The 27,719-nt window shown below is 31.6% G+C and overlaps 1 protein-coding gene and 1 pseudogene across 1 annotated transcript; both read right to left on the reverse strand.

Moving 5' to 3' along the window:
* Positions 1 to 4,548: 4,548 nt before the first annotated feature.
* LOC18604255 (uncharacterized) lies at positions 4,549 to 19,175 on the reverse strand (annotated as a pseudogene).
* A 47-nt stretch (positions 19,176 to 19,222) lies between these two features.
* On the reverse strand, positions 19,223 to 21,452 carry LOC18604259 (small ribosomal subunit protein RACK1). Its single transcript, XM_007036634.3, has 2 exons — positions 20,488 to 21,452; positions 19,223 to 19,619 (listed from the first exon to the last, which is right to left on the reverse strand). Exons 1-2 carry the CDS (start codon positions 21,367 to 21,369, stop codon positions 19,518 to 19,520), a joined length of 984 nt encoding a protein of 327 aa, XP_007036696.1. The 5' UTR covers positions 21,370 to 21,452; the 3' UTR covers positions 19,223 to 19,517.
* Positions 21,453 to 27,719: the final 6,267 nt, after the last annotated feature.

The following is a 27,719-nucleotide window of genomic DNA, read 5'->3' on the forward strand; positions in this document are numbered from 1 at the left end:
AAAATCAGTATTCAATTTTTCAGAAAATTTATAAAATCATTTTATAAAATAATAATTTCTCCTAAAACATAGCAATTTACCATTTAAACCCATTTTCTATAAAATTACACAATTGTATAAACCTACTCTAGATAATTAAGATGATAATAAGTTTACTCATAGTTCTAGGAGTCAATATACTCCTAATCCCAATCTTCAAGCACAATCTCTATACTTTTACCAGTGTAATTTGCTCATCACCTATCCACAATGTACAATACATAATTCACCACATTAATGCTTGACCATTATAAAATCAATTCAGACTCGGTGTATATGCATGATATGATATGCAACTTATCCGACTACCGCTTAAATGCGGTGCTGACCTAATTCGGTCTATTACCCGATTAAATGATAATTGTGTCCGATTTGGCTCCAAATTGCTCCATTTCATTTCTAATATTTCAGTTCACTAAATACAATTTCAATAATCTAAAATTCAGCCTAACAACCCTCACAATTCTTCTTGAAAATTTCGGCCATTGTGGTGCACTATCATTAAAAATTTTCCGATTCCATTTTCTCACCATAAATCATCATTTCATCAATTTTTCAACCAATTCACTTGATCACAAAATCAATTCATTACTTCTACACTTCACATAGGGTTTGGCCATTGAAGGCTCATGGAGAAAATGGATTCTTTTCTTATTGTTTTTTTTCTAAACATTCTTAACTAACTAAAAACACTAACATAACTTAGAATCAAATCAATCTAACATCATTCTCTCTCCATACCCATTCCAACCAGCCATGAATTCATCATGAAAACATGTAATTTAACCATGAAAAATGAGGAGAAATGCTTAAGGAAAATAGATTTCAAGCATAAGTTGAAAAATCCTACCTTTTTCACTTGTTTTCCTTGATTTTCCACACTTTTTCTCTTGAAATTCTTCACCTAGGGTTTGTTCTTCCTTTCTTTCCCTCTCTTCCTTGCTTGGCCGAATATTTGGAGAGATAATAGGCTGATTTATGCTGATTTTTAAGGTAAACAATAAAATATCCTAAGCTTGACACATGGCATGTTTCCATTGGTTCAAATTTTAAATATTTGACTTTTAAATTCTTAAATTCTCTACCATACATTTCTCATGTTTATCCATTTTCATGACGAATAAAATCCCTTGGTCTTGACAAGTGTCGGGGGTGAGAATTTACCATTTTGCCCCCGAGGTGGTAAAATTATCATTTCGTCCCTATACTCCAAATTATACCGTAAATTAAAATTTTTCACTTCTAAACCTCAAATCATACTCCAATAAGTCAAATGGGGCTAAAAATCTTTTCTAAAAATTCTCATTTTGTCCCCAGGTGGCAAATGACCATTTTGTCCCTAGATAGTGAAAATTTCGATTTGACTCCAAATTGATCCTCGAACTTCGAATTACCATTTTGAGTCATTCTTAGACCGTGAAACTCTTAATTTCACCTTAAAATCCCTATTTTAATTAGTTCGAGGTATAAATCGACTTACTTGTACTTCTAAGCACAATACCGACTTTTAAATATTCTTCCGGGGCTGTTCAAATATACAATCACTCTATCAGTCTCATGTGTAACATGGTAGATAATTTAGGGCTGGGCTTGACATACTGAGTTATAATATGCTACGTTTAGCATCCCCATCTCACTAAGTATTAGAATGACTCACCCTTTTTGTGTGTATCATGTGTAGATAAGTGATGCCACTAATTTTATGTGGCTTACCATCGTCGTTGGATAGACGAGATTCTGACACCGAGTAGGTACACTCCTAATGTGTCTACTCTGCTAAGTCTGAGTCATGAAATGTTTCTGTACTCTATGTTTTAAAAACTTTAAAAATTTGTACTAAGGATATTGTAGGCACTAAGTGCCATATGTTATTGTGAAAAAGGGTTGTCTATACAAACCCGATGATTGGACTTTGTGTGGCCTTACGAACTTTGTATTAAGGATTTATGAAGTGGAATGGATTATGTATTTTTGTATGATACCATGAATTGAATAATGAGCAAGAATCGTAAGGCTTCCTCGAGTCTCAAGGGCATTGTCTGCCAAGCTCGTTCGTGCAGATCACGGCTCCTTGGTTCGGGTCGTGAGAGCTTATAAATTTTAATCTATGCATGAATAATAGTAAAGATAAAAAAGAATTATGGTGAAAATTAGTAGTTGAAAAGTCTTGAAGTAAAGCGGTAAGTATTAACGCAAAACATTATAGAGGTAGAACAAGCATTGTCAAACTATTGACATAAATATATGAGATTTAACATAACGTATCAATTATGTTAAATAAACATAATTTTTTGAAGAAATTAAGCTTTAAATTTTTTATTCTTGAATTTCACATGTTTTACGGCTTACAAATTTTAATCTATGTATAAATAATAGTAAGGATAAAAAGAATTATGAGGAAAATTAGTAGTTAAAAAGTTTTGATGTAAAGCTGTAAGAATTACCGTAAAACATTATAAATATGGAACAAGCATTGTCAAAATATTAATGTAAGTGTGAGATTTAACGTAACATGTCAATTATATCAAATAAATATAATCTTCAGGAAAATTAAACATTTAAATTTTTATTCTTGAGTTTAAAGTGTTTGATGGCTTACAAATTTTGTTCTATGTATGAATAATAGTAAGGATAAAATAATTACAGTGAAAATTAATAGTTGAAAACGTTGACGTAAAACAATAAAAATTAATATAAAAAATTGTAAAGGTGGAACAAACATTATTAAAATATTAACGTAAATATGTGAGATTTAACATAACAAGTTTATTACGTCAAATAAACATAATTTTTGAGAAAATTAAACATTTAACTCTTTACTTTCGAGTTTAAAGTATTTTATGGTGTATAAATTTTAATTTGTGGATGAAGAATAGTAAGGATAAAATAATTATAGTATTAATTAGTAGTTGAATAACTTTTACGTAAAGTGATAAGAATTAACGTAAAATATTATAAAAGTAGAAAAAAATTGTCAAATATTGATGTAAATGTGTAAGATTTAATGTAACAAGTAAATTATGTCAAATAAAAATAATTTTTGGAGAAATTCAACATTTAAATTGTTATTCTCGAATTTAAAGTGTTTTACGGCTTACGAATTTTATTCTATACATGAATAATAATAAAGATAAAAATAATTATAGTGAAAATTAGTAGTTGAAAAATGTTAACATAAGACCGTAAAAATTAACGTAATAAATTATAAAGGTAGAATAAGCATTGTCAAAATATTGATATAAATATGTTAGATTTAATGTAATAAGTTAGTTATGTCAAATAAACATAATTTTTTGGAAAATTAAACATTTAGATTTTTATTTTCAAGTTTAAAGTATTTTGTGGCTTATAAGTTTTAATCTATGAATGGATAATAGTAAAGATAAAAATAATTATTGTGAAAGTTAGTACTTAAAAAACCTTGACGCAAAATTGTAAAAATTAACGTAAAAAATTATGAAAGTAGACAAAGTATTGTAAAAATATTGACGTAATCGTGTGAGATTTAACGTAACAAGCAATAATAATAATTTTAGTTGAATTAAATTAGTTAGATGCAATGTTAGTATTAAAAATAATAATATTCTTATATTTTAAAGTAAAAAATAGAATAAAAATAAAAATTAAATAATATTTAAAATAAAATAAAATAATGTAAAATAATCTATATTGTTAATAAAAAATGGATAAGTTTAGAAATTATTTATGTTGTTAACCTGTCAATTTGTTAAACATGTTTTTATTAATTTTTAAAAATTAATTTAATTGACCTTACAGTAAAGTTAGCCTTACTTTAAAATTCACCTTTAATGAGATGTCACATTTGCCAATAAGTTTGTTAAAATCAAACCAGGGCGTGACTGCCTGGAGAAGTTGCTTCCCTTTTCTTGTTTAAAGATTATCATCATTGTCCGGTGACTATTCATCATATTGATAACTATTTCCTTTTCACAATATTAATTTATTCAAATATGCTTACCTTTGTAAGTTCAAAATTTTTCTTTTTACTTATTTGACATGGGATTTCATAACATTTTCTCACACTTCAATTGGTGAAAGTTCAAGAGACAGTTGGATGGCAGTCAAGTTGAGTTGCAAGCAACAGGTCCAAGGGAGATGAGCTTTGACGTCGTCAAAGGAGGCATTTTCCTTTACAATCTATGGTCTTTATATGTGAGAACTACTCCTCTGTTTTTAGTTTTCTTTGTATCTCATGTGATTCCCAGTCTAACTGATAATATACAATGGTTGGAGAACCCCCTCTCTTTTTTCAGTTTTCGTGGTGATTACATATGTTTATCTCCTAAACTATCATTATGGAGGATTTTGTATTTTATTCTAGAAGTTAATATTACTCATATTATCTTTTTATTTTTGTTGAAGCAAGGAAACATAATTAATTTTGAAAATAATCTGTGACTGCATGGAAATCTGTCTTCTATTTAATTGATTCGGACAAAATTTCCAGATGATATGTTCAATCATATACAGGCTACGGTAATAATTTTTTTATTTGGTAACAATGACCATGAAAATGAAACAAGAAGCGAGCTTCTTATCATTCAGTTTCTTCCAAAATTCAGTCTGCCACACCTCCACTTGCCTAGTTATTTTCTCCTTTGTGTCGAGAGAAGCTTAAAGAGCTTGAGGTTCATATGGGGGAGGCAATGCACATGGAAATTTATCACCTGGGGACTTCACCATGGACTGCTCCATGTACTCCTTCCCTAAACATTTCATTTTCTCTGAGCGTGCTATGGTTTTCGAGCGGACCCTTTAGGCTTTTGAAGGTATTGTTGGTTTAAATTTCAAGAGAGTGGCATATTTGTTCAACAAATGAAACATATAATCATATATGTTGCGCATTGTCAGAAACTCCTCAGTTAATTTGCTTCTTGCCTTCCCAATAGCTTAGATATATAAAGAAGTAGACAAGTTTCAAACAACAGAAATTTTAGGATGCAATCCATTCCAATCCATGTTCCATTTGCTGAGAAAATATGTATATCTATACCTTGTCAAGGTGATTATTGCCCTATTCAACTGCAAACTTTAAATCTCTGCATTTGCTTGTGTTACGGATAGGCCAGTAAAGCTGCATTGGCACCATATTTCTTGAGAAGAAATCATAGTATCGAGGCTATATCATCAAGGTTATGCTATCGCCTGCAAGTATGTATTTCTCACTTACAGACCATGTGTTGTCTTCTACATAAGTTTTATATCTTTGTGCAAATTGTACCATAGCAAAATTCAAAATCTTATTAGTACATGTTTGACCTAGCTTTTTTTCAACTTATCTACTTTTTAAAAGCAAAAGTCAAGTCAAACATAATTTTTTAAAAAGCTCTTAAAAAAAATAACTTTTTTAAGAACACTTTTTTTAAGAACAAAATGTTAAAAAAAAAAGAGCTTAAAAAAAAGCTCCAGAGAGGAGCTTTTTCTTCTCTTCTTTTAAAAACACATTAATTTCAAGAAATATCCCTCTCTCAATTAATCTTCCTCTCCTTTCTTTCTCTCTACAAATTACCATTCTTCAATGCAAATCACGATTTCCCTCTTCTTTACCTCTCTCTACAAAAATTAATAAAAAAACAGAAGATCCAACAACAAAATATTAAAATCTAGAATTTTTTTGTTCTTACAAAAATTGAGAGAAAAAAAAATCTAAAATTCAAAACTGTATTCAAGTACTATTTAAAGATTTTCTCTCTTTTTCACAAAAAAAAGATTTTAATATTAAATACATCGTTTTCTCTTTTTTCTTATTTTTTGGGAATTAAAGCATCATGGTCCGATTGCTTGTTAGATCAACAAAAATCTAATACTATTGCTATTATACAAGTTTGAAAATTATTCCTTTTTTTATTGATTTCTTTGATTTTAACATATGAAATTATATACAAACTTGAAGCATTACATTATAGCTTATTAGGTGATTGAAGATACCATGAATACCCTTTATGGTAATTTTAACTGAAATTAGAACTTATATAATTTATTTTGTTAAACAGTTTACCAAACAGTTTTAGCTTAATTTTAAAAGCTATTATTTTTTATAAGAGCTTAATAATAGCTTTTAAGTTAAAAAGAAAACTAGGCCAAACAAGCTCTTAGTATCAAAGAGAAAAAGTGATGACTATTTTAAAATTGAAAATTTATAATAAAGGTAAAAAAGAAATAAACTTCAATAAGAATGAGAAAAGAAGGTTTCACATATACCTATGGTTGCATTGATCTTCCAATTTAGAATCCTTAAATCCTTCTTCATTTTCTTTTGTCCAATTTTGAAAAAAAAAATAAAGAAGAAATTGTTAATTATGTGTAGGTTTTGTAATTTTCTAGTTTGGGCATTACCTAATTTTCTCATGACTTCAATCAATCTATAGAAGCCCATCAAAGACTCAAAGTGGCGAAAGAAACACAATTTTAAGTAGTTACTTGGAAATAAAAGCAAGCATTCCAATCGTATTTATCTAAGAGGTTACATTTCAGAAGGCCTTTCCTTTCTAAAGAAACAATTGGATTACCCTTCCAATAAGCATAAGTTACCCTATCTTCCCACTTGATCCTTTTGCTGCAATTCTTTATTGCACTCATCTTTTCCCATGGCATTATATTAACCTCAGCCCTGCCAGAGCAAAACAAAGTAAACAAGACTAGTCAGTTAATTGCAATGAAAATTTGGTAGTTTTTTTTTTCTTTTTTTCCCCAAAACCAATGTGCCGTCATAATATGTACAAGAATTTACCATTCTTAGAAGGTCTAGTCAGGGAACACAATGTCGAGTGCTTCCTCCTCTTGACAGTACTGGAACAACAGCGATGGTGATGTAGAATTAGGTCCTTGGTACTCCCTTTTCCTGATCATAATCTTGTCTCCAGTGAAGGACAAAAGGTCCAAGTCTAGTAGCATTCTAAGGTAAAACCTTAAAAGCTGCAAAATGCCCCACAACGTAAACAAATCTCTAGTTTGATAAGGCTCGTAAGACTTTTCCATATAAACCTTGCCGTTGACGATCACTAATCTAAGCACCGCACTCGATTTCCCTCTTTCAATCATGTTTTTAGTAATTCTTGAACTTTTCCAATGCTGTAAACCATTGTGGATCCACCTAAAGTAGTCAATACATGTTTAGGTTGACAATTCATCTAGTTCAAATACTAATGAGTAATTGTCAAGGCATTTCTATCGCAATCTTGAATGAAAGCAATTTAAAGGATTTTCAATTCTTGGCAAGTGCTTTGTGGTACTACTTCATGAGGAAGAAATCATCTAGGGAAATGGATTGCATTGTATAATAGGCTAAGAAAAAAGTAGACAAAAAAAAAGGTTAAGCTGTTGCAATAATCATCTAGTAACAGAACTTGATATATAGAAATCTAATGCCTTTTATGTATATACTCTTGTACCAATTTCATTCTTCTTAGGTTTATTGTCTAAACAATAAGTTAATAGTGCCGGCATGGACTATCAATTGAGTTAGTCTCTAGATGCATTATATGAAGAATGTCTAGGGCCATCCATGTTTTCTCCTTTTTGCTTGCCAGTCATACTAGCAGTTGCCCTTCCAGATTTAATGAGAAAAAAATATGTGCACCTAAGGTGCATTCAATTCTCATGTTGATGAAGAGGATTCATTTCAAAGTGACAATTAAGGGATCTAAACTATGTTTTTGTATTCTAAAAATATTTTAATAATATCTAAATACCAGTACTATTGGTATTAGGGCATCTAAATAACAATATTAGTTTATGATATTAAAAAATAATGGTATTAATTATATTTAATCATTTGTTTTAACAATAAATACGTGCATTTTTTGTTTATTCACTCTTAGATACAGTTCAAATCTCATCTTTCCCAAATTTTACCTAATAGAAAAAATACTAGCATGACTTGATGGATATAGAGGGAAAATAATGGTAGAAGAAGCAGAATTCAAGAAAAACATACCACATGCATCAAATGAAGCCAGGTAGCAGTAAGGACAAAGAAAAAGAAGAATATGCATGTAGTTGTGAAACTAGTTTCTTGACTCGTCTGAGATCAATCTTGGAAAAGCAACCACATAATTGGTCACAATTACGTTTGTCATAATGTATGAGTCCTAAAACTTAGTCGTTTGACATAAAAAGAGTCGCCATCAATCTTTTTTGTTTAAGTGCGATTGACCACGTAATTGAATCTATTTTTCTAATAAGGTCTTAGGCTTGACTTAAGTTCATTAGAAAAATAGGTTGTGGTCTACGAAACCGATTAGGTTCGGAAACACAATTACGTGTGAGGAAGGGATTAGCACCTTCACAATGCCTATTCAAAATTGTACCTAATTAATTATGTATTTTCTTTTTAGCCTTAATAAATTAATTTTATTTTGATATCCTACTTTATTTCTCCAATTCATTATTATTTTAAAATAAATAAAATGTCCTTTAATATTGAAAATTCTTGCTAAATTCCCCAACCTTTTTGATAAAATTTAGAAAGATTTTCTCACCTAAAAATTTACAAGAAAGTTATCCTTTATAACATTCTTGAAATTCCATCATCAGAAGACTTCCATTTATTTTATATTAAACATTCATTATGAAACTATATTTACAAAATCTAAATAATTTATTTATCTATGTTCTTACTAATTATTTATAAATAAACCCCTTTTTTTGTAAAAATATATATAGGATTACCCACCAACTCTTATGGTAAGGTCCCATAATTATTTTTACCCTAAAAATTTTAAGAAAAATTGCCCCTTACAACTTCCCTTAAAAATTCCATTTAAAAGATTTATTTTTTAAATAATTACAAATCTTTACTATGTTTATTTTTATAATTTTATTCTACCAGTTATGGTTATAAAAATTTCATTTTAACCTAATTATGACCTAAAAGAATTTATTTTTATTATTTTATGTATTTTTATTAATACCAAAAATGAAAATAAATAACAAAATAAATAAATAAAAATAAAGTAAGAGGAAGGTTCAATCCCATACTTAATAGCTGGATCAAAAAATTGAATGGGATTGGGCCTTGTCCAATGCAATCCATAATCAAGTCATCCAAAGACCCAAACGAAGTGGATTTGGACAATCCACTAACCAATTCAACAACCAAAGTAGGCCTAAACAAGTTAGCCCACAGCCCAAGACCAAACAATCTACTTCAATCAAAACGACGCGGCTTTGATTAACTATTTGAGTTTCTCTTTTCTTTTCCAAACGATGTTGTTCTTCCAATTTTCTTTGAAACCCTAGCTCATGTTTCTTCTCTTTTGTTTTGCTTCTGCTATTTTCTCGTTCTCTCTCTTTAATGTTTTTTTATTTTATCAAGACCTCATCTACCGCCGCACTCTTCGTCACCGGCCATCGCACCCTTTGCCAAAACTTCCCCAAACTTCACCCACGAAAACTTTTCAAGCCGATTGTTTCTTGAATTGAATTCGTGTTTCAAAAAACAAAATCAAAATTCCTAAATCTCAACCTAAAAATTTCAAAACCCAAAAAAACTCAAAAACACTCCTCTCTAACTTCTTGTTTGATTTTCTTTTCTTATCTCCGTGTATTCTTTGAGTACAAAGGGTTAGAAATTTATAGGCCTTTTGCTTCCCTTCTTTGATTGTTTTGCAAATCTGTGATTTTAATTTCTTTGATTTGATTCGAGATTGGAGAGATATTCCTTGATCATGAAGAAAAAAAATAATATTTAGAAATTTTAGGGATTCTTTGCAGATTTATGAGTTGAACTTTCCTTTTTCTTTTTTCTTTTTGATTGATTTCCTCGATTTTCTTATTATGTTTCTATTTTTGAATTTTGCCTAGTTTGATCCAATTTGTTATTATTTTTTTTTATTTTCTATTGTTTATGAACTTGTTAGCCTAAAAGATAATTGCTTTCGCCCATTTATCTCATTAGGTTATAAGCCTACTTACCTTCAAGACCCAAGAACAACCAAAATAAAAAAAAAAACAAAACAAATCTAATAAAATTAAATTAAATAAAACATAGGACTAATCTCGGACAAATATGGTGTCTACAACACCAAAAGCCATTAACATTGTTTGCCATGGAAATATGCAGATGACAAATATAGAGGCAAAACCTTCGAAGATTTGAGATTACTCCTAGTGGTAATAAGATTCACAGCTTTGATTCAAAAGCCAATATTTGGGTGGCATAATATATATATAGAAAAAGCATGGGGCAAAATAAAGAATGTAGGATAAGGATTTGAAGATAGTATAAAAATCAAACCATGTATAGTATGCGCGCTTTCCTTGAGCCAATTGCCTTCTATGTTTAATTTAATCCTTAATCTATATAAGGTAAGATGTAAGAAATGCATTTGAAATTGCACTCATATGCCATAAATATGCTGTCAAAATGTAGGAAGATGAGATACTAGCTAAACTATATTTGGAATTACATACATAGTTTCGTCTGGAGAAAGATTTTTTAAGTTTTTGACTTGGATACTTTTCCTAAATTATTCATTTTAATTTATTATTTGGTACTATTCTATTAATCTATTGGTGGATTAAAGTACTAAGACTAATCAATTCAAATAATGTAGTTAAAGAAATGTATAAGGATGAAGATCGGTGATTTTTTATTGGGTTTAAGACAAACAATTTAGTCCCGCGTCTAAAAATAATAATAGTTTTAACTCAAATAGATCATGAACTTAATAGTTTCTGTAAAATAATATATTTTAATAGCTAACGTATTAATACACCCTTGAACTTTCACAAAAAAAAAAAAAAAAAAAAAACAACTAAGTTATGTTGTTCAAGGGATACCTTCCATGCTAATGAATGCCACTATGCTTTTTTTATTATAATTTCACTATAAATGAGAATTTTCAGAAAAGCAAGATTTTCTTATTTTTATGGTATATGAAAAAAAAACAATACATTGTTTCTCTTTGTTCCTTTTTGAAAGGATTGTGTGTCAATAGAACCTTTTTTTAAGATGAGATATGGACTTAGACATGGGTGTCAATTGTCACCGTTTCTTTTTAATAATTTGATCGGGTTTTTTAACTAGATGATGGACAAAGGGGAGGCTATGGTATTATGTCATGGATTCCCATTGGCACTAATAGACTAGGGATCTATCATTTATTGTTCACCAATGATGCGATGATTTTCTACGGACAAGAGTTGAAAACCCTTCTAAATATTAAATAGATCCTAAGGTGCTTTTAGGCTATCTCAAGGTTTAAGATCAATTTTCATAAAAGTAGTTTAATGAGTGTGGGAGTTGATAAGTTGTTAGTTGGAAAAGGAGCAAAAAGCATTGATTGTAGAATGAGTGAAATCCTTATGGTGTACTTGGGACTGCCACTGAGAGGTAACTAGAATTCAATGCAAATGTGGAAACTAATCATTGAAAATCTTGAGACTCGGTTGACAGGATGGAAAGCCAAGGTCTTATACAATAGTGGGAAGGTTACACTTTTATGGTTAGTCCTTGCTAGCCTACCTATACTTTTCTTGTCCATCTTTCAAATGCTAAAAGGAGTGATAAAGGAGTTAAAGAAAATCGAAAAGAGATTTTTGTGGAGCGGGAACAAAGAGAGACATAAAATTCATCACATAGAGTGGGTCAAAGTGTGCAACTATAAGGAAAATGAAGGATTGGGTTTCATTAATTTAGAGTTAAGGAATAAAGCTCTATTAAACAAGTGGCTTTAGAGGTTAAGGTGTGAGGGGGACAATTTATGGAGAAATGCCATAGTAAAGATAGTAAGAGAAAATGTCAAACCCTGCTTTGTAAAATAATTATAATGTCATTCACATGCTTGATAGAATGTTTGTATATTTAGGAAGTTCGAGAAATCGTTAAAAGACGATATTGCCCATAATGGTACTATTGAGTCGATTAAGCCTCGAACTAGTTCAAATAAGAATTTTAAGGTGAAATTAAGAGTTTCACAGTTTAGGGATGACTCAAAATGGTAATTCAGAATTCGAGGATCAATTTGGAGTCAAACCGGAATTTTCACTATCTAAGGGCAAAATCGTAATTTTTCCACTCGCAGACAAAATTTGAGATTTTGAGAGAATTTAGATCACATTTGACAAATTAGAGAATGGTATGAGTATAAGGGATGAAAAAAATGTCTATGGGCAATTTTTCAGTTTTTGGAGCAAAAATGTAATTTTTCACTTTACGGGGGTAAAAGTGTAATTTTTAAAAATTTACTCCACCAAAACTTTGGAAAAGTCTAGAAATTTCATGGAAGACATGGATAAGTGAAGAGGATTGAGTGGTAGAAAAAGAAAGTTAAAAATATGGCTAGAAAAAAATAAAATAATAAAATATTCAAAAGGTAAATAAAATAATAATATTTTATTAATCCTATTAAAAAGCTTGAAAATTCCAGAATTCTTCATTGGGAGGGTCAGCCAAAACCAGCAGGAGAGAGAGAGAAATAAGAACAAACCATAGAGTGAGAAAATTCAAAGAAAAAGTGTGATTTTTCAAGGAATCAAGTGTTTAAAGGTATGATTTTTCAAGCTTAGGTTAAGATTTATCATTTTGATGCATTTCTCCTTATTTTTCGTGGTTAAATTATATGTTTTGATGATGGATTCAAATCTGATCATATGGGTTTAGAGAGAGAAAATTGTTAGATTGATTTGATTTTGAACTATGTTAGTGTTTAGTGTTAGTTTAGCATGTTTATGAGTAAAACAACAAGAAAAATATTCATTTTCTCCATGAATTTCTCTAGACCAAATCTAGCCTATGGTGTGTGAGGATGAGGTTGACTTTATTTTAAGAGAATTAGATGGAAAAATGATGAATTATGAGGTTGGAAATTAAATGGGAATTTTTGGTGCAAAAAATTGAAATTTTTACCCACTAGGGGTAAAAGCGTAATTTGTGATCCAAACTGATAAATTGGACCACATTCACAGTCATTGAGGTATTCTGGATATAATTGGATAATTGAAATTGAAATGGATGGAATTGAAGTTGAATTGAAGATTTTAGAAATTTACACCGTGTATAGACGAGTTAGGTCGGACACTGTGATTAAGCGATTGTCCAAATATTTCACACCCTATCTAGTGCATACGCATGGATAAGAGTCTGAAATAATATATATTGATTTGACACAAATTATTGAATTTTTTGTGTCATGTATTGTGGATAGGTGGTGAGCTATCTGATACGGGTAAAAGACTACACCCGAGGATCGAGAATAGGAGTATATCTACTCCTAGTACAGTTAGTAAACTTACTATCGTCTTAATTATCTAGAGTAGATTTATTTAATGGTGTGATTTTATGGAAAAATGATTTAATTGGAAAATTATTGTGTTTTATGGGAAAATGGGATTTTATAAAATAATTTTATAAAATTTTTGAAAATTTAATAATGATTTCAAAAATAGAGTAATTGGAGACCTATACTATGATTGTGTTGTTTATTCATGATTTTACATTAAATGGCTTATGATAAATGTGAGTATGACTGGTTATTTTTATGATTTAAAGAATATGTGAACTGCTTTGATTTGCCTTGAATGTGTTAAGTGAGTCATGTCATACTATTGTGATTTTGTTGGTTGGTAGATTATAAAGTGGGCACTGCAGTGACGGAGTTCCGTAGGCCAGCCTAATTAGAGGGGCACGATTCTCAATTATTGAGCTTACCTCGATTGGAGAGGCGCGTAAGATAACTCTCGAGGTAGGATTTGAGTACACTTCACGCTGGTCATCACGTGAAATTGGGATTCAGCCAACGTCGAGGAACGACTGTGTTGTCAGAGGTGAAATGTGTTTGTGTGTGTGACAATAAACAGCCTTGGCGGTCTCGGTAAGATGCCTTCGCGGGGTATCCTCGAGAATGGATTTTTGGCAAGGGTCAAGTTTTTGAAAAGTACATAAGCCATGTTGAGTAATTGGATGAAATCCAATTATTTATATGGGTTGGGATGAATTATTTTAATTGTCTCCTATTACTCAGTTTTAGATTATTTTGATGATGTCTATCTACTCACTGGGATTTTATAATCTCACCCCTTCTTCCTATACATTTTTCAGGTTCAGAATAGGCAGTAGACTGTCAATTGCATCGAGAAGTAAATTTCGGAGTTGCATCCTAGAAAGCAAGGTTATAGACTTAAACCTTCTCAAGTATTTGGGGGCCCACATGTCATTGTAATTTAAATTGCATACTCTAGTTTTCTATATTACAATATGTATAAATTTATTTTGTTTTTATGTGCAGAAAATTAATTTTTGGATGTTTCAATATTATATATATATATATATATATATATATATTGTTTTACACTAAAATAGATTATTTTAATTAATATTTTTATTTTATTTTATTATTAGAAAAAAGAAAAAAGAGAGAGGAATGGAAAAACTGGTACAAAAGACTTGCGAGGTCTCGAAAGGCATTCGGGGGAAGAATGTTTGTCGAGGCTTCGTTGCGATTGTCACGGGCTCGATGGGAGTTCCGAGTCGTGATAGAAAACCTAACCAATCTTCTACCAGAGGCAAGCACAAACAAAAGGTATTCTACAGTGTAGAAAAAATCCTAAAACCCCTATTCTCTACTAACTTTTTTTCATGCAGGTGAGTTCCAACATGTAGATGGCTGTAGGTGACAACAAGAAAATTCTTTTCTGGTTTTATAGGTGCATGGAAAGGGGTACCGTCAAGCAGATTTTCCCCATAATATTTGCCCTTGCAAGCAACAAAAAAGGGTACATTGAGGAGTACGGTAGATGGGAGGGTGACACTAGTGTTCTGCTAAATCCAAATTATTAACAATGAACAATCAACTTGATGGAATTGTTCATTATCCTTTTTAGTTTAATAAATATTTGCATGTTTTCCTAGTTCAATGCTAGTGAACTACAATGAATTTATCTTGAGATCGGTAGACTTGCTCTTATTAGTTCAATAAGCTCAATGTGAATGAATCCAAGAGATGGGTGAACTGGATTATTTTGAAATTTTAAAAACTCTTTTTCAAAATTTTTAGAAGATATAACCCTTTTTTCAATTTAAATACTCAATTTGAAAATAAACAAAACAATTGACTTCTTAGTGAATAAGAGAAAATTTAGAATGCAAGTAAGATTTAGAAGTTAAATAAGAACGACACAAATATTTTATAGAGGTTCGACCTCCTTGCCTTCGTCCTCTCCCATAGATTTAGTGAGGAGTTTAAAATTCATTATTGAATCAAGTTTAATACAATGCCTTTTGTGGATCAAGCATAACCTTTTAATATAATGCCTTTTTATGGTTAAAGCACAACCACTCTACCTTTTATATTGATTAAGGTCTAACCACTTAAGCAAATACAATAAAAAGAAAGTAAATACAACCGGTATGCCTCTTAAAGGCTGAACAACAAATTAAGTATAGTGTTTAGTGAAGCATGAGGGCTCAATAAATACTGCACTATAAGACTTTAAGGATTAAAAGAAGAGTACAAAGGGTCTTGAATGATTTTCACGCCTTTCTTCTCTTTTGAGTTGTGTTGCAAAGTGTTCCAACCTTCATAAATGTTGAGGAAACTTGTGTTTATAGTTGCTGAAGTTTCACGAGTATTTGGATGCTCATTAAATGTGAAAATTGTCATTCTTCTCTTCATTCAAGACTCCAACGATCATATTATATCAATACATATGTGAATCTATCGATACATTGCCTCTTTTATTTTTGAATTCCCATTATGATGTCTCAATACATTTGTGCATGTATCGATACATTTGAACTTCCCTTCAAGGGTTTTAACATTTTACTTAAACTGTATAGATACATTTACCAATGTATTGTTCCTTTGAGACACTAAGCATTTTATTGAAAGTGCATTGATACTTTTATCAATTATATTAATACTTTTGAGGCAATGAGCATTCTGTTACAATTCTATCGATATATTTGAGAATGTATCGATAGATTGAGTTTGACTTTTTGAATTTTGACTTTTGACTTTTCTCAAGAACATGTATCGATAGATTTCAAAATCTATCGATACCTATCCAAATGTATTGATACATGAAGAACATGTATAGATAAATTTGGACCACAATGCATTTTTCAAAGTCTTTTTTCATTGTTTGTCTTCTCAAACTCATTTGAAAGTGTTAGGGGATGTTTAGACTTGATATTCCAAGACTTAGAGGAATTTTGATCATTTTCTTTTTGTCATTTCAAAACACGAAATTGATTTGAACATTATAAAGTTAACATATCTTACTTTTATTTTATGAATAGATTAATGATAGTGTTAATGAAGAAAAAGAATACTAAGTTAGACATTCCTTAAAACACTAAAGAAACCTATAATAATCAGTGGGGATATGATATGTTTAGAACTTTGTAGATAATTTTTGGATATGATATTCTGTTATTAGATGGGCAAGGAAGATCTCATGTCAGGTGGAAGCAATTCCAACCTCATACTTAAGGATGCCATTGGGCTCAACCATAATTCGGCATCTTTTTGGAGACCAGTGTTAGATAGGGCTGGGACTAAGCTTGTAGGATTGAAGGCAAAGACACTCTCTTTTAGAGGGAGAGTTACCTTGCTTAAGTCAATATTGGCAAGTCTACCAATTCCAATCAAAGTGAAAAATGAGTTAGAAAAATTGTAAAAGAAATTCCTATAAGGAGCTATAAAAAACAAAAGGAAGATACATTATGTGGGGTGGGAAAAGGTTCGTAAGTATAAGGAGTGTGGAGGAATAGGGGTGACTGACTTGGAAGTAAAAAACAAAGCACTGTTAAACAAGTGGATCTGGCAATATGGGGAGGAGAAAGATAGTTTGTGGAGAGAGATTTTAGTTGGAACAACTGGAAGTGATCTTATTGTTCTTTTGTCAAATGTAAGTGTAAATAGGAGAGTGTCAACATAGTGGAAGAAAATTATTGATCCCCTTCCCCCAACTAATAAGGTTTTCTTGTAGGTTTCATTCTAATATTGGTTTTGCAATTGAGAATGGTAAAAACTTGAAGTTTTGGCAAGACGAATGGATTAAAGAAATCACATTGGCGCAGTCAGTTCCAAGGATTTTTGCTTTGGCAAAAAGTAAAAAAGGGAAGATTGTTGAATTTGGGAGTTAGGAAGATGAAAAATGGATTTAGACAGTTGAACTTAAGAGACAGCTTTATGATTGGGAAATTGCACAATGGGAGCAACTTCAAGAGGTGCTGGGTGAGTTTCAACTGAATAAAGAACTTAAAGATGAACTCATATGGAAAAAAGAAGCATGTGGGAAATATACTACAAATTCTTTTTGTAAGTATACTCTTGTCACTGCCTATAATACTAATGGGATTTGGAGGTTTGTTTGGGCAAATTTGGCTCCCTATAAAGTGGAGATATTTATGTGGCAATTGTTACATGGCAAAATTGGGTGAAGAAAGAACTAACCAAAAGAGGAGTTCATGTTAACAATGATTTTCTGTGTGTTCTGTGCAACACAGAGTCTGAGTCTTGCGATCATTTGTTTGCTAAATGTAAAGAAACATGGAAAGTATGGGCAGGGTGGCGTAAAATGTGGGGTGTGGTTTGGGTATCCTCTGGAAATGTTAGAGGGTTACGCGATGTTTGGAATGGATGCCAATTGGGGAGTTCGGATAAAAGAACCTGGAGGATAGCATTCTTTTCAGTGGTATGGTCCATTTGGAAGGATAGGAACGAGATGGTATTTAGAGGGAAAGAGTGAGATGCAGGAAGATGTTTGGAGTTGGCTGGAATTAAAGTAGCGGAATGGGCACATGTAAAGTGGCCTAGGGAGTTTCCGTCAATGTTGGATGTTTATAGGCAGCGTTCAGAGCAAGGCCATCAACATAATAAAAGACAATAGAGAAGAAGGATTGAATAGGAGAAACCTCAAAACGGACAAGTGAAATTCAATATCAATGGGGCAGCGAGAGGATGCCCAGGGCCAGCAGGCATTGGAGGTATTTTGATAGACTCAAGTGGGGAGGTTAAAGTTTTACTCTAAGTCAAATGGTATGGCATACTCAAATATAGCAGAAATTTTGGCAATAAGGGAGGCATTCCTTATTTTCTCAGCATCACAGCAGATAGAGAACCAAAGGCTTCTCATCGAAAGTGACTCAAGTAATAAGGTGAAGCAGATTAAAGATGCGAGCCCGACACCTTGGAGAATGAGAAAATGACTACTGCAAATAGAAAGAGTGAAAAAATGGACTGACCGGTTGGGAGATAAGTCATACTCTGAGGGAGGCAAATCAAAGAGCTAATAACCTTGCAAAAGGAGTCCTGTTGCAAACGGATATCCTGAGAGTGTTCTAGTATGACTCGGTGACTTCTGCACAAACTATTTTGCTAAGTTTCTGTAAATGTGCACAGGTTAATCTAGTTGAAACCTTGGGGGCAACCATTTTGCTGAATTGTGTATGTAGGTGGAAGGGTTTATGGGGAATGGTTGTATCTGACAGGTTAGGGCATTTTATTGTGTTTTTGGGGTGTTGGTCGAGTAATGGTCGTTGCTCACTGGACGGGAATGGCTGTAAATGAATGATGAGGCAGGGGTGTTGATTCCATGTGTTACTTTTGGTTGGTACAGGGATTTTTTATTTTTTTTTTTTTTTGCTTTCTTCTTTGCAGGGTGAGATTCTTGTTCATGCGATCAGGATCTTGGCTTGATAGATTGATCTAAACAACAAAAAATATTTTTGACAATTTATTCAACGGTTTATCAAAGAATAAAATACATATAACATATTTTACACTACATTTTTCTCCAAAAAATTATTTTGTTGTTACAAATCAGACCCTAAAATCTTTTTAATTTATATTTCTTTTTCAATCTTTCGATAGAAACTAAGTGCTGAAAATATTTTCAGAAAATATCCTCCTCCCCTGTAGGTAGAGACTAGAGAAGACTATCACAGAAAACTGAATGCTATTGTTCGCCAAAATAACTCTATATATGATCAACAATTACCCTCGGGGTTTGGTTATAATTAACCATTAATTTAGTGATAAGCATGAGTTCCAACATGAGTATAACCATCCACCTTAACTATTTGGTGAACAAACCTCAATACCTTCTACATACAGCTTCAACAACATTACCATAGCAGAAGTAACTGTAGTGAGGACCCCCATTCCCATTTTCTTCTTTTTCCTTTTTTTTGAATTAAGGGCAATGGAACCAAAACTGGGATGAATATCCTTTCTCAATAACCTTTAGAGTTAATTCAAACTCGAATATTTAGGCACAAACCAGATAGTAAAACAACTAATGTCAATAATTTAATATCTAACTTAATAACCAAACCAAAATAGTCTAGGCCTCAAAGCCTAGCGATACCCAAACATTAAAAAAAAAAAAAAAAGGAAGAACAACCCAAAGATCCTTCAACATTTTAAACAAAATCTTAAAAAGGATTGGAACTCCTAAAAGAGGGCAACTAATCTGTGGCGATAAGTTGATATTCTGATTACTCAAAGCATCTAGAAACGACCAATTCCCCAAACTCTGATTACACCATCTGTATACCCACTAAACAAGGTGCTTCCATCAGCACTCCAGTTCAAGCTTGTGCAGTATATGACCTGCAAAATCCAGATAAATGTAAATTTTAATTGTTTGCAATACAATGAACATAATTCCATCACTATCCTGAATAAGCCAATTGCTGAATCATAGCCAATAAAACCAGGGTCGTGAAACAGAAGTCCGTAGAATCATTAAACCAACTTCTACATGCTACAACCAATGAACCAATCCAAGATATAAATTAAAACAAAACAAAAAGAACTTTGCTTACAACTTGAAAAACAAACAAGATTCCATGTAACAATTTTACCATGAGATTTAATAACAAGTTTCCAGCTTTGAGCATTACAACAGCAAGTTTTGAAACAATGAACTTCATAGAAAGCATACTAATAAAGTTAGCAGCAATGCGGAACATGCTTAATGAGCAAATAACTCCAGATTCACAAACAAGAAGATTAAAGCTAAGTTCTTATATGCTCAAAAAACATTCAATGAAATTTTAAAATATCCCAAATGATTTGCAAAAGTGAAATAAACAATTATAACAGATTGCAAACGCAACTAAAATGCTTGTCTTTATGAATTCAGGGTAAATAATTCGTATTGAGATTACAATATACACTGCATTAAATTCTAACAGAGCGGCCCCATTCCCATTAATATATTCAGAACAAACAGAATTAAAAGTAATCTACATCATGACAGGTCAAAATACAAATGCACACACAATCACATTTTTAGGATGATGGAATAGCTAAAACATTTCTTTCCAACAATTAGTCACAGTAACGCTACATTGCATCCAAAATTTCTACCAAAAAAGTGACATGCCAATTGTCAGACAAACTAAGTCAAACCAGAGCTACATTTCAACATTCAATCAAAATATTTAGAATAATAATGATAATAAAGTATTATTACCTTCTTCTTGTTTGCTGTGTCGGTGACATCAGACTTCTCAGCCTCAGCCTTGAGATCAACCTTCAAGTCCTCCACAATGCTCTTGCTCTCCAGATCCCAGATCTTGATACTCTGCTCCGTGGCAGCGCAAAGCCAGTACCTGTTAGGACTAAAGCAAAGCGAGTGAATGACCGCACCCGCATCAAGACTGTAAAGCTTCTTTCCTTCGGCCAAATCCCACAACAGAATCACTCCATCTTTTCCTCCACTAGCACACAAAGACCCATCAGGCGAAACCGCCACCGTGTTCACATAACCGGAGTGTCCGGTCAATGTGTTACGAATCTTACAGTTGGTCAGGTTCCAAACTTTCACGGTCTTATCCCATGAAGCCGAAACGATGGTGGGTTGGAGAGTATTGGGGCTGAAACGAACGCAGCTCACCCAATCGGTATGAGCCTCGCCGTCTTGGATTGTGTATTTGCATTCTCCAAGGGTATTCCAAAGCTTGATAGTTCGATCACGAGAAGCCGAAACGATCTGACGGTTGTCAATGGAAAAGGCAACGGAGAGCACATCTTTGGTGTGGCCGACGAAGCGACGAGCGGAGGTTCCGGCGTTTAAGTCCCAAAGACGAAGCTCACCATCCCAGGAACCGGAGAGAGCGAACTGGGAATCGGATGAGAGGACAACATCTTGGACGAAATGAGAGTGGCCGGTAAGACGACGGCGTGGGACACCGTAGGTCTTTTCGTCTTTGGTTAACTGCCAAAGGATGATGGATTTGTCGCGAGAGGAAGTGACGATCATGTCGGAGTTGTCGATGGGGGTGGCGATGGCTGTCACCATGTCGGTGTGGGCTCGCATGGTGCCGCGGAGAACCAATGCTTCGGAGACGGCCATTTTCTTTTGGCGTTAGGAAGCGGGGCGGCTTCTAGGGTTTTTCAAGGGGAAATGAGAGGCCAAGGAAGAGTTTGAGAAGCGAAACCGACTCAGTATAAGAAGTATATATAGTACCAACCGGCATAAGGCATTAGGGTTTTGGAGACAAACAATACTCTCCTCTTTTGTTTTTTTTTTTTTTTTTTCCCTAATTTTCTGACCATTTGGCATTTCATTTGGGCCTTCCATGTTTGCTCGTCAAAATTTGGGTTCAATCCCTATATTATCCCAAACTATTAAATTTAGTTTCTGTTTTATTATTTAAATAAATTGAGTTTTGGCCTTTTTACAAAATTAATTGAGCTTTATTTTAGAGGAAATTGTAAGTGATGGTCATCCTCTCGTAAGCCCATTTCAAAAATAACATTCAATATAAAATTAATTATTTTATCCAATTTTAACTATAAGATAACAAAAATATTCTAAAAACTATTTTAGACAAATTAAATGCTTTCAGTTTTTTCCCCTACTATTCATCTGCTGTGCTCCCGTTTTTCTCTCTCGTCATCCAGCTTTCTCTAATTTTACCACCATCATCATTTCTCTATCTATCTTTCGTCGTATCATCATCAATATACAAATCAAAGAGCATGACATAAAAAGTAATAACATATTTTAGATTAATTGGTTTAAATTCACAAAATCCTCTTTCTGTTTATCTTTTACCATCTCGTCATATTATCATCAATCTACAAACTAAAAAACATGTCATAATGAGTAATAACGAGTTCTTGGATTTATTGGTATTGAGTTTTTCAGTTATTCAAGTTTGATAAAACATGCTTGGACATGTAACAAAGTGATTCATGCCTTGAAGTATAACATTAGTAAAAAGAAGGAAGATTTGGCGTATAATATCTGGTGCTAAAGCTTTGGCCTTCGTGGTGTAACATCTAGTGCATGTTTGGTTTAGCTTTTTTTCAGTTTATCTACCTCTTAAAAGTAAAAGTCATGTCAAACATAATCTTTTGAGAAGCTCTTAAAAAAAAAAGTAGCTTTTTTTTAAGAACAAAATTTTTAAAAAAAAGAGCTTAAAAAAAAGCTCAAATGAGGAGTTTTTTCTTCTCTTCTTTTAAAAATACAAGAAAATTTTTATTTTTGTTTCAAAAATATCCTCATTTGTTAAAAATAATTACAATATTACCCTCTTAAAAAAAAGAAATACCTTCTATGATAATTTTAACAAAAATTATAATTTATAAAAAAGAACTTATAAAAAAAATGTACCAAACAACTTTAGCTTAATTTTAAAAGCTATTATTTTTCATAAGAGCTTCATAATAGCTTTTAAGTTAGAAAAAAGGCAAGCCAAACAGACTACTAGTACTGAAGCTTTGACCTTGGCATGTGACATCTGCTACTAAAGTTTTAGTGTGCAACATCTTCTGCTAAAGTCTGTAATATCAATTTAGGCCTGTAGTGTCGTTTTATTTTTCTTTTTTGTTATTTTTAGTTGTTGTAGATACATTTACAAATTAGTATATATGTATATGTAGATATATATCTATATATACATATATCTAAAAAACCCTAAATGAAGGTGAGAGAAATTTTTTCCTCCAAAGTTGTTAATCCCTTACTCTGTTAATCTTCTTCTCTTTCTAAAAGTTTTCAAAGTTCTTATTTTTTTGTAAAATTTCCTTCAAAAATCAATAATTGGTTTACATTTACAAAACCCAAAAGTTGATGGGTTGAAGTTATAAATGAAATAAAATCTGTAAAATAATAAAAAAATTTTGAACATGACGTGTAACAACAATATTTATTAAACATAGCATATAACTTTCTCCTTTGTATTTCACTACAATATAAACTCTCTGAGTTAAAACGTGTAACATCTTCTTTTTTTTTTCAATGCAACAATTTTTTTGAACATTGCATGTAATAATAACATTTTTTGAACGTAGCGTGCAACTTATTTTTTATCTTTGTATTTCACTAAGACATAAATTTTTGAAGTTAAACACCTTAAAGATATAGATAAAGTTTAAAATAAAAAAAAATTGACATGAAAATGAATAGTTTTAAAAAATTATTCAATGTCATTGTTATTGCTAAAATGAAATGGATTTGGACAAAAAGAAATTATCCAAAATCCTTTGATTTGGGTAATTAGCTTTTGGATTATTTTATTTGTTACATTTCCTGTAATTATAAAAAAAATGATGTGTAATAATTTTTTTTCAATATGGCATGTAACAATTTTTTTTTTCAATACATGCACTTGAACATGAGGAGGTTTCATTAAAGGCAATTTTGTTCAAAAATATTTTCTCTTGGTTAAAAACAGTTAAAATTAAAAAAAAAAGTTATTTTCGAAAACACTTTATCTTTGAGGGCAAAAAAAATTGTCCCTTAATTTTGTTAGTCTTTCAGTGTTAAATTTGATGATTGACGCTTATGTGGTTATTTTAAATTGAATATAAAAATGCCATGTGGCATTTTTTAATTGTAAAAAAAATGTTTGTGTCTTTTTTATAGGCATCATGTGACTTGCAAATTGATCAAATTTGATGAACAATATGTAATTATTTTATATGATTGCTTAAAAATTAAAAAAAGAAAAAAAGGAAATTCAAAGTAAAAATATATAAATGGTTTTAATATTTTTCATATAACTCTCTTTATATTTTTTTCTAAATTAACATCCTTTAGATAAATTTTGTTTTAAAATTGATTACGCCATTAAATTTACCCAATAAAAATATTAAAATATTTTGAAGTGTGACCAAAAAAGATAACTTTTGAATTAAGGGTATTTTAGTAACTTTGTGAGTGAAATTAATAGAGTAACTCTTATAGGAAGAAAACTTAATTAGAAAGTACTTATTAGGAAAAAATAAATCACAAGAGTGCTATTTGCAAAAAATTGAAATCATGGAAAATGTAGGTGAATTGTTTATCCAAAAATGAAGTAGAAATAAAGAGATAACAAAAAAGAGAAAGTAGTTAGAGAGAAATTGTTGGCATGGAGAAATTTGGGATAACTGTTGGCTTAAAAGGTTTTGAGCAGCACAAAACCCATGAATGTAAAAAAATGGAGAAACAATGAGAAAGAACAAAATGAGAAGAAAATAGACTTCGTAATTTTGGACACTTGCAAACATGATCAAACATAGTACAAAGCTAAATGAATTTGAATTTTGCTAAATCATGTTCATTTCATAATTGTATCAAACTTCTTATAAAATGAAAATTTTTATATCATACGGAGGTATGGAGGTTGACTCGTCTAACTCATTAATCACATTTAATTAATCATATTAATAATTTAAGTTACATAACTCAACATACCTAACCCATTTAAACATACTTATTATATTATAAATATTTAAAACATATACAATAACTTTATTATTTATGTTTAAATATGTTAATTGTGTTGTGTCTAAGCAAGTTAATTGTCTTGCATTGTGTACAAGACTCATTACTAAAATTTGTCAATTTTGTCATGTTTAAATAGATTAATCATATTCAAATAAGGTTAATTGTCTTGTGTCATGTGCAAATTTTATTAATTAAATATATTAAATATATTAATCTTGTCACGTCATGTCATGTAACTCATGTAATAAGTGTGCCATATTTGTGTTACGAATTTTGACATCATTAATTAATTGTACTAAACCGTTTATCATTCATACCCCTTATTTAAACACAATAAGATTTATACCTCATCAACACGAATTGTTAAGCCTTGGCAAGAGGATTTGGGAGAAAAAAAGCAAATGAGAAAAAGATACGTGACAAAGAAATGGTTAAAGTACACATAAAGTCTCTGTACTATAACATTTTGTTCAATGCAATCCATTTATCCAAAATTTCTCTAATTTAGTCTTTTTACTCTAACATTGGGTACAATTTGATGCTTATGAATAACTCTGTCTAAATTGACCGTTAGAGAGCTTGATGTGACCTTGATGTGTCAAATGCTGCTGACATGACACTAACATGTTAAAAATAATAAACTAGGTTAAAAAATTGACCACATGTGTAAAACCCGACTCTATAAATACATGTCATGACATACATGCATTGAGTAGCATGTTATTACGCTAGAAAAGCACCTAAGAATAGACGAAACCTGATATTGTACCTAACGGTACACTTAAATTGATTTAACCTCGAACTAGTTCAAATAGGAATTGTAGGATGAAATTTAATATTTTATAGTCCAGGAATGACTAAAAATGATTGTTCGGAGTTCGAGGGTTCATTTGGGGTAAAATTAGAAATTTTGATATTCAAGGGCAAAATCGTCATTTTGCCACCTAAGATAATAATTTGATAATGGAGTGAAATTTTTGACCAAGATTAACTATTTGGAGTATAATTTAATGATAGGAAGTGAAAAAGTTTAATTCTGGTGATTTTTGGAGTGTAGGGGCAAAATCGTAATGTTGCCACCCACGGACAAAATTTGAGATTTTGAGAGAATTTAGATCAAATTTGACAAATTGGAGAATGGTATGAGTATAAGGGGTGAAAAATATGTCTATGGGCAATTTTTCAATTTTTGGGGCAAAAATGTAATTTTTGACTTTTACGGGGGCAAAAGTGTAAATTGCAAAAATTACTCCACCGAGACTTTGGATGAGTCTGAGAATTTTATCTAAGCTATGAATATATGAGACAAGTGTATGGTGAAAATTTGAAAACAAATGGATGAAATTTTAAAAATGGGCCAATGGGAAAGTGACACGTGACATTTTTTTTAATGAAATAATATTATTTTAATGAAAAGTCAGCCATTTAAACCCAAATTTTGAGTGCTGGCCGGCCATAAGGAAGAAAAAGAGAGGAAATAGAGAGGAAAGGAAGGAAAAAAGAAAAACCAAAGAGAAACAAGAAAATTCAAAGAAAAATTCACGGTTTTCGACCGTTTACGCGTCTAACGGTAAGATTTTTCGATCTTAGCTTGATTTCTACCTTTCCTATGCCTTTATTTCCATTTAGCATGCTTGAGGAGAGAGATCAAAAAGTGATATCAAGGGCTGGACGAAATTCTAGGGGAGAGAAATTGAAATTTTTAGGTTTTGATTTTTAGTTAAATTGATAGTTTTAGTTAGTTAAATGTGTTTAGAAATTAAATTGGGCAAGAAATCATTAAATTTTCACAATACACACTCTTGGCTGGATGCTCAATGCTGTACAATGATGATGAATTGATTTTATTCTAAGGGAAATGAAGAGAAAATGATGAAAAACGATTAAACGTGATAGAAAAACAAAGTAGAAAATTAGCCGAGTTAATGTCCCATTTTTGGCCGAATTTTCCAAGGAAGGGAGTGAGCTGATTTTGTTGTTTTTCAAAGGTTATTGGCTGATATTTAATGGTTAGAAATGTTGGAGAGAGAATGGGATGATTTAGAGCTAAAATGGAGCGCGTTAGCAATTTATCGGGCAAAGTGCCAAAAATAGGTTAATACCGTGTTTAAGCCGTTTTAGGCTATTGCATTTCATACCATGCATTAGTATAGGATTTAAGTTAATTATATAGTGATTTAGCATCAATGTGATGAATTGTGTAAATTTTTATAATGTGTCTAGGAGGAGAGCCTTCCGGAAAAGGCAAAGAAGTTGTACCCGACGAGTAGTGATCGGGGTGCTTAGAAAGCTTTTAGTTTGTACAAACAGTGAGTAAACTTATTATTATTGTAAATTATCTAGAGTTTATTTTTAAATGCCCTTTATGTATTTTACGAGATTAAAACGGGATTTTTGATGTTTTAGGAATAAATGTGATAAATAAAAATATATTGTATTGATTATGAAATTGAGTAATTGGAGGCTGCAAACTGACTTGAAAAATATATATTTTCCTAGGAATGGCTTATGAGAAATGAGTATATGTGGCTATATTTTGTGAGTGCATTTGGGAAAGTTATGTAAGTTGATTTTACTATGCAGGCTGGATAAATAAATAAAAGTCACGTTATACTGTCGAAATTTTATTAAAATTGGTGGGTTAGTCACTGCAGTGACGGGTTTTCGTGGACTACCTATTAGAGGGGCACGGTAAACCCAGTTATATAGTTACTCCGGTTGTAGAGGCGAGGAGGGTAACTCCCGGGGTAGTATTAGAGCTCACTTCACGTCGAACCCCCACGTGAATGTGTAACTCGGCCAACGCCAAGGGACGACTGGTTTTAAAAATAAAAATGTGTTTTACGTGTGAATATTTTAACACCCTTGGCGAACTCGGTTAGATGCCTCAGCCAAGGTATCCCCGAGGATTAGTTTTGGCTTGAGCCTTGTTTTAATAAAAGACATAAGCCTTAACAACTATTTTGGTAAATTAAAAATATTTT

The sequence above is a fragment of the Theobroma cacao genome, chromosome 3 (genome assembly GCF_053813885.1).
Source record: "Theobroma cacao isolate CCN51 chromosome 3, ASM5381388v1, whole genome shotgun sequence".
Lineage (NCBI taxonomy): Eukaryota > Viridiplantae > Streptophyta > Magnoliopsida > Malvales > Malvaceae > Theobroma > Theobroma cacao.

Bases quoted from the DNA above. Each gene is read 5' to 3' on its own strand.
- LOC18604259 (XM_007036634.3), bottom strand. From the start codon at position 21,369: ATGGCCGTCTCCGAAGCATTGGTTCTCCGCGGCACCATGCGAGCCCAC. The intron at 19,620-20,487 runs GTAATAATACTT...TGGATTTTGCAG, and splicing joins ACACAGCAAACAAGAAGAAG to GTCATATACTGCACAAGCTT.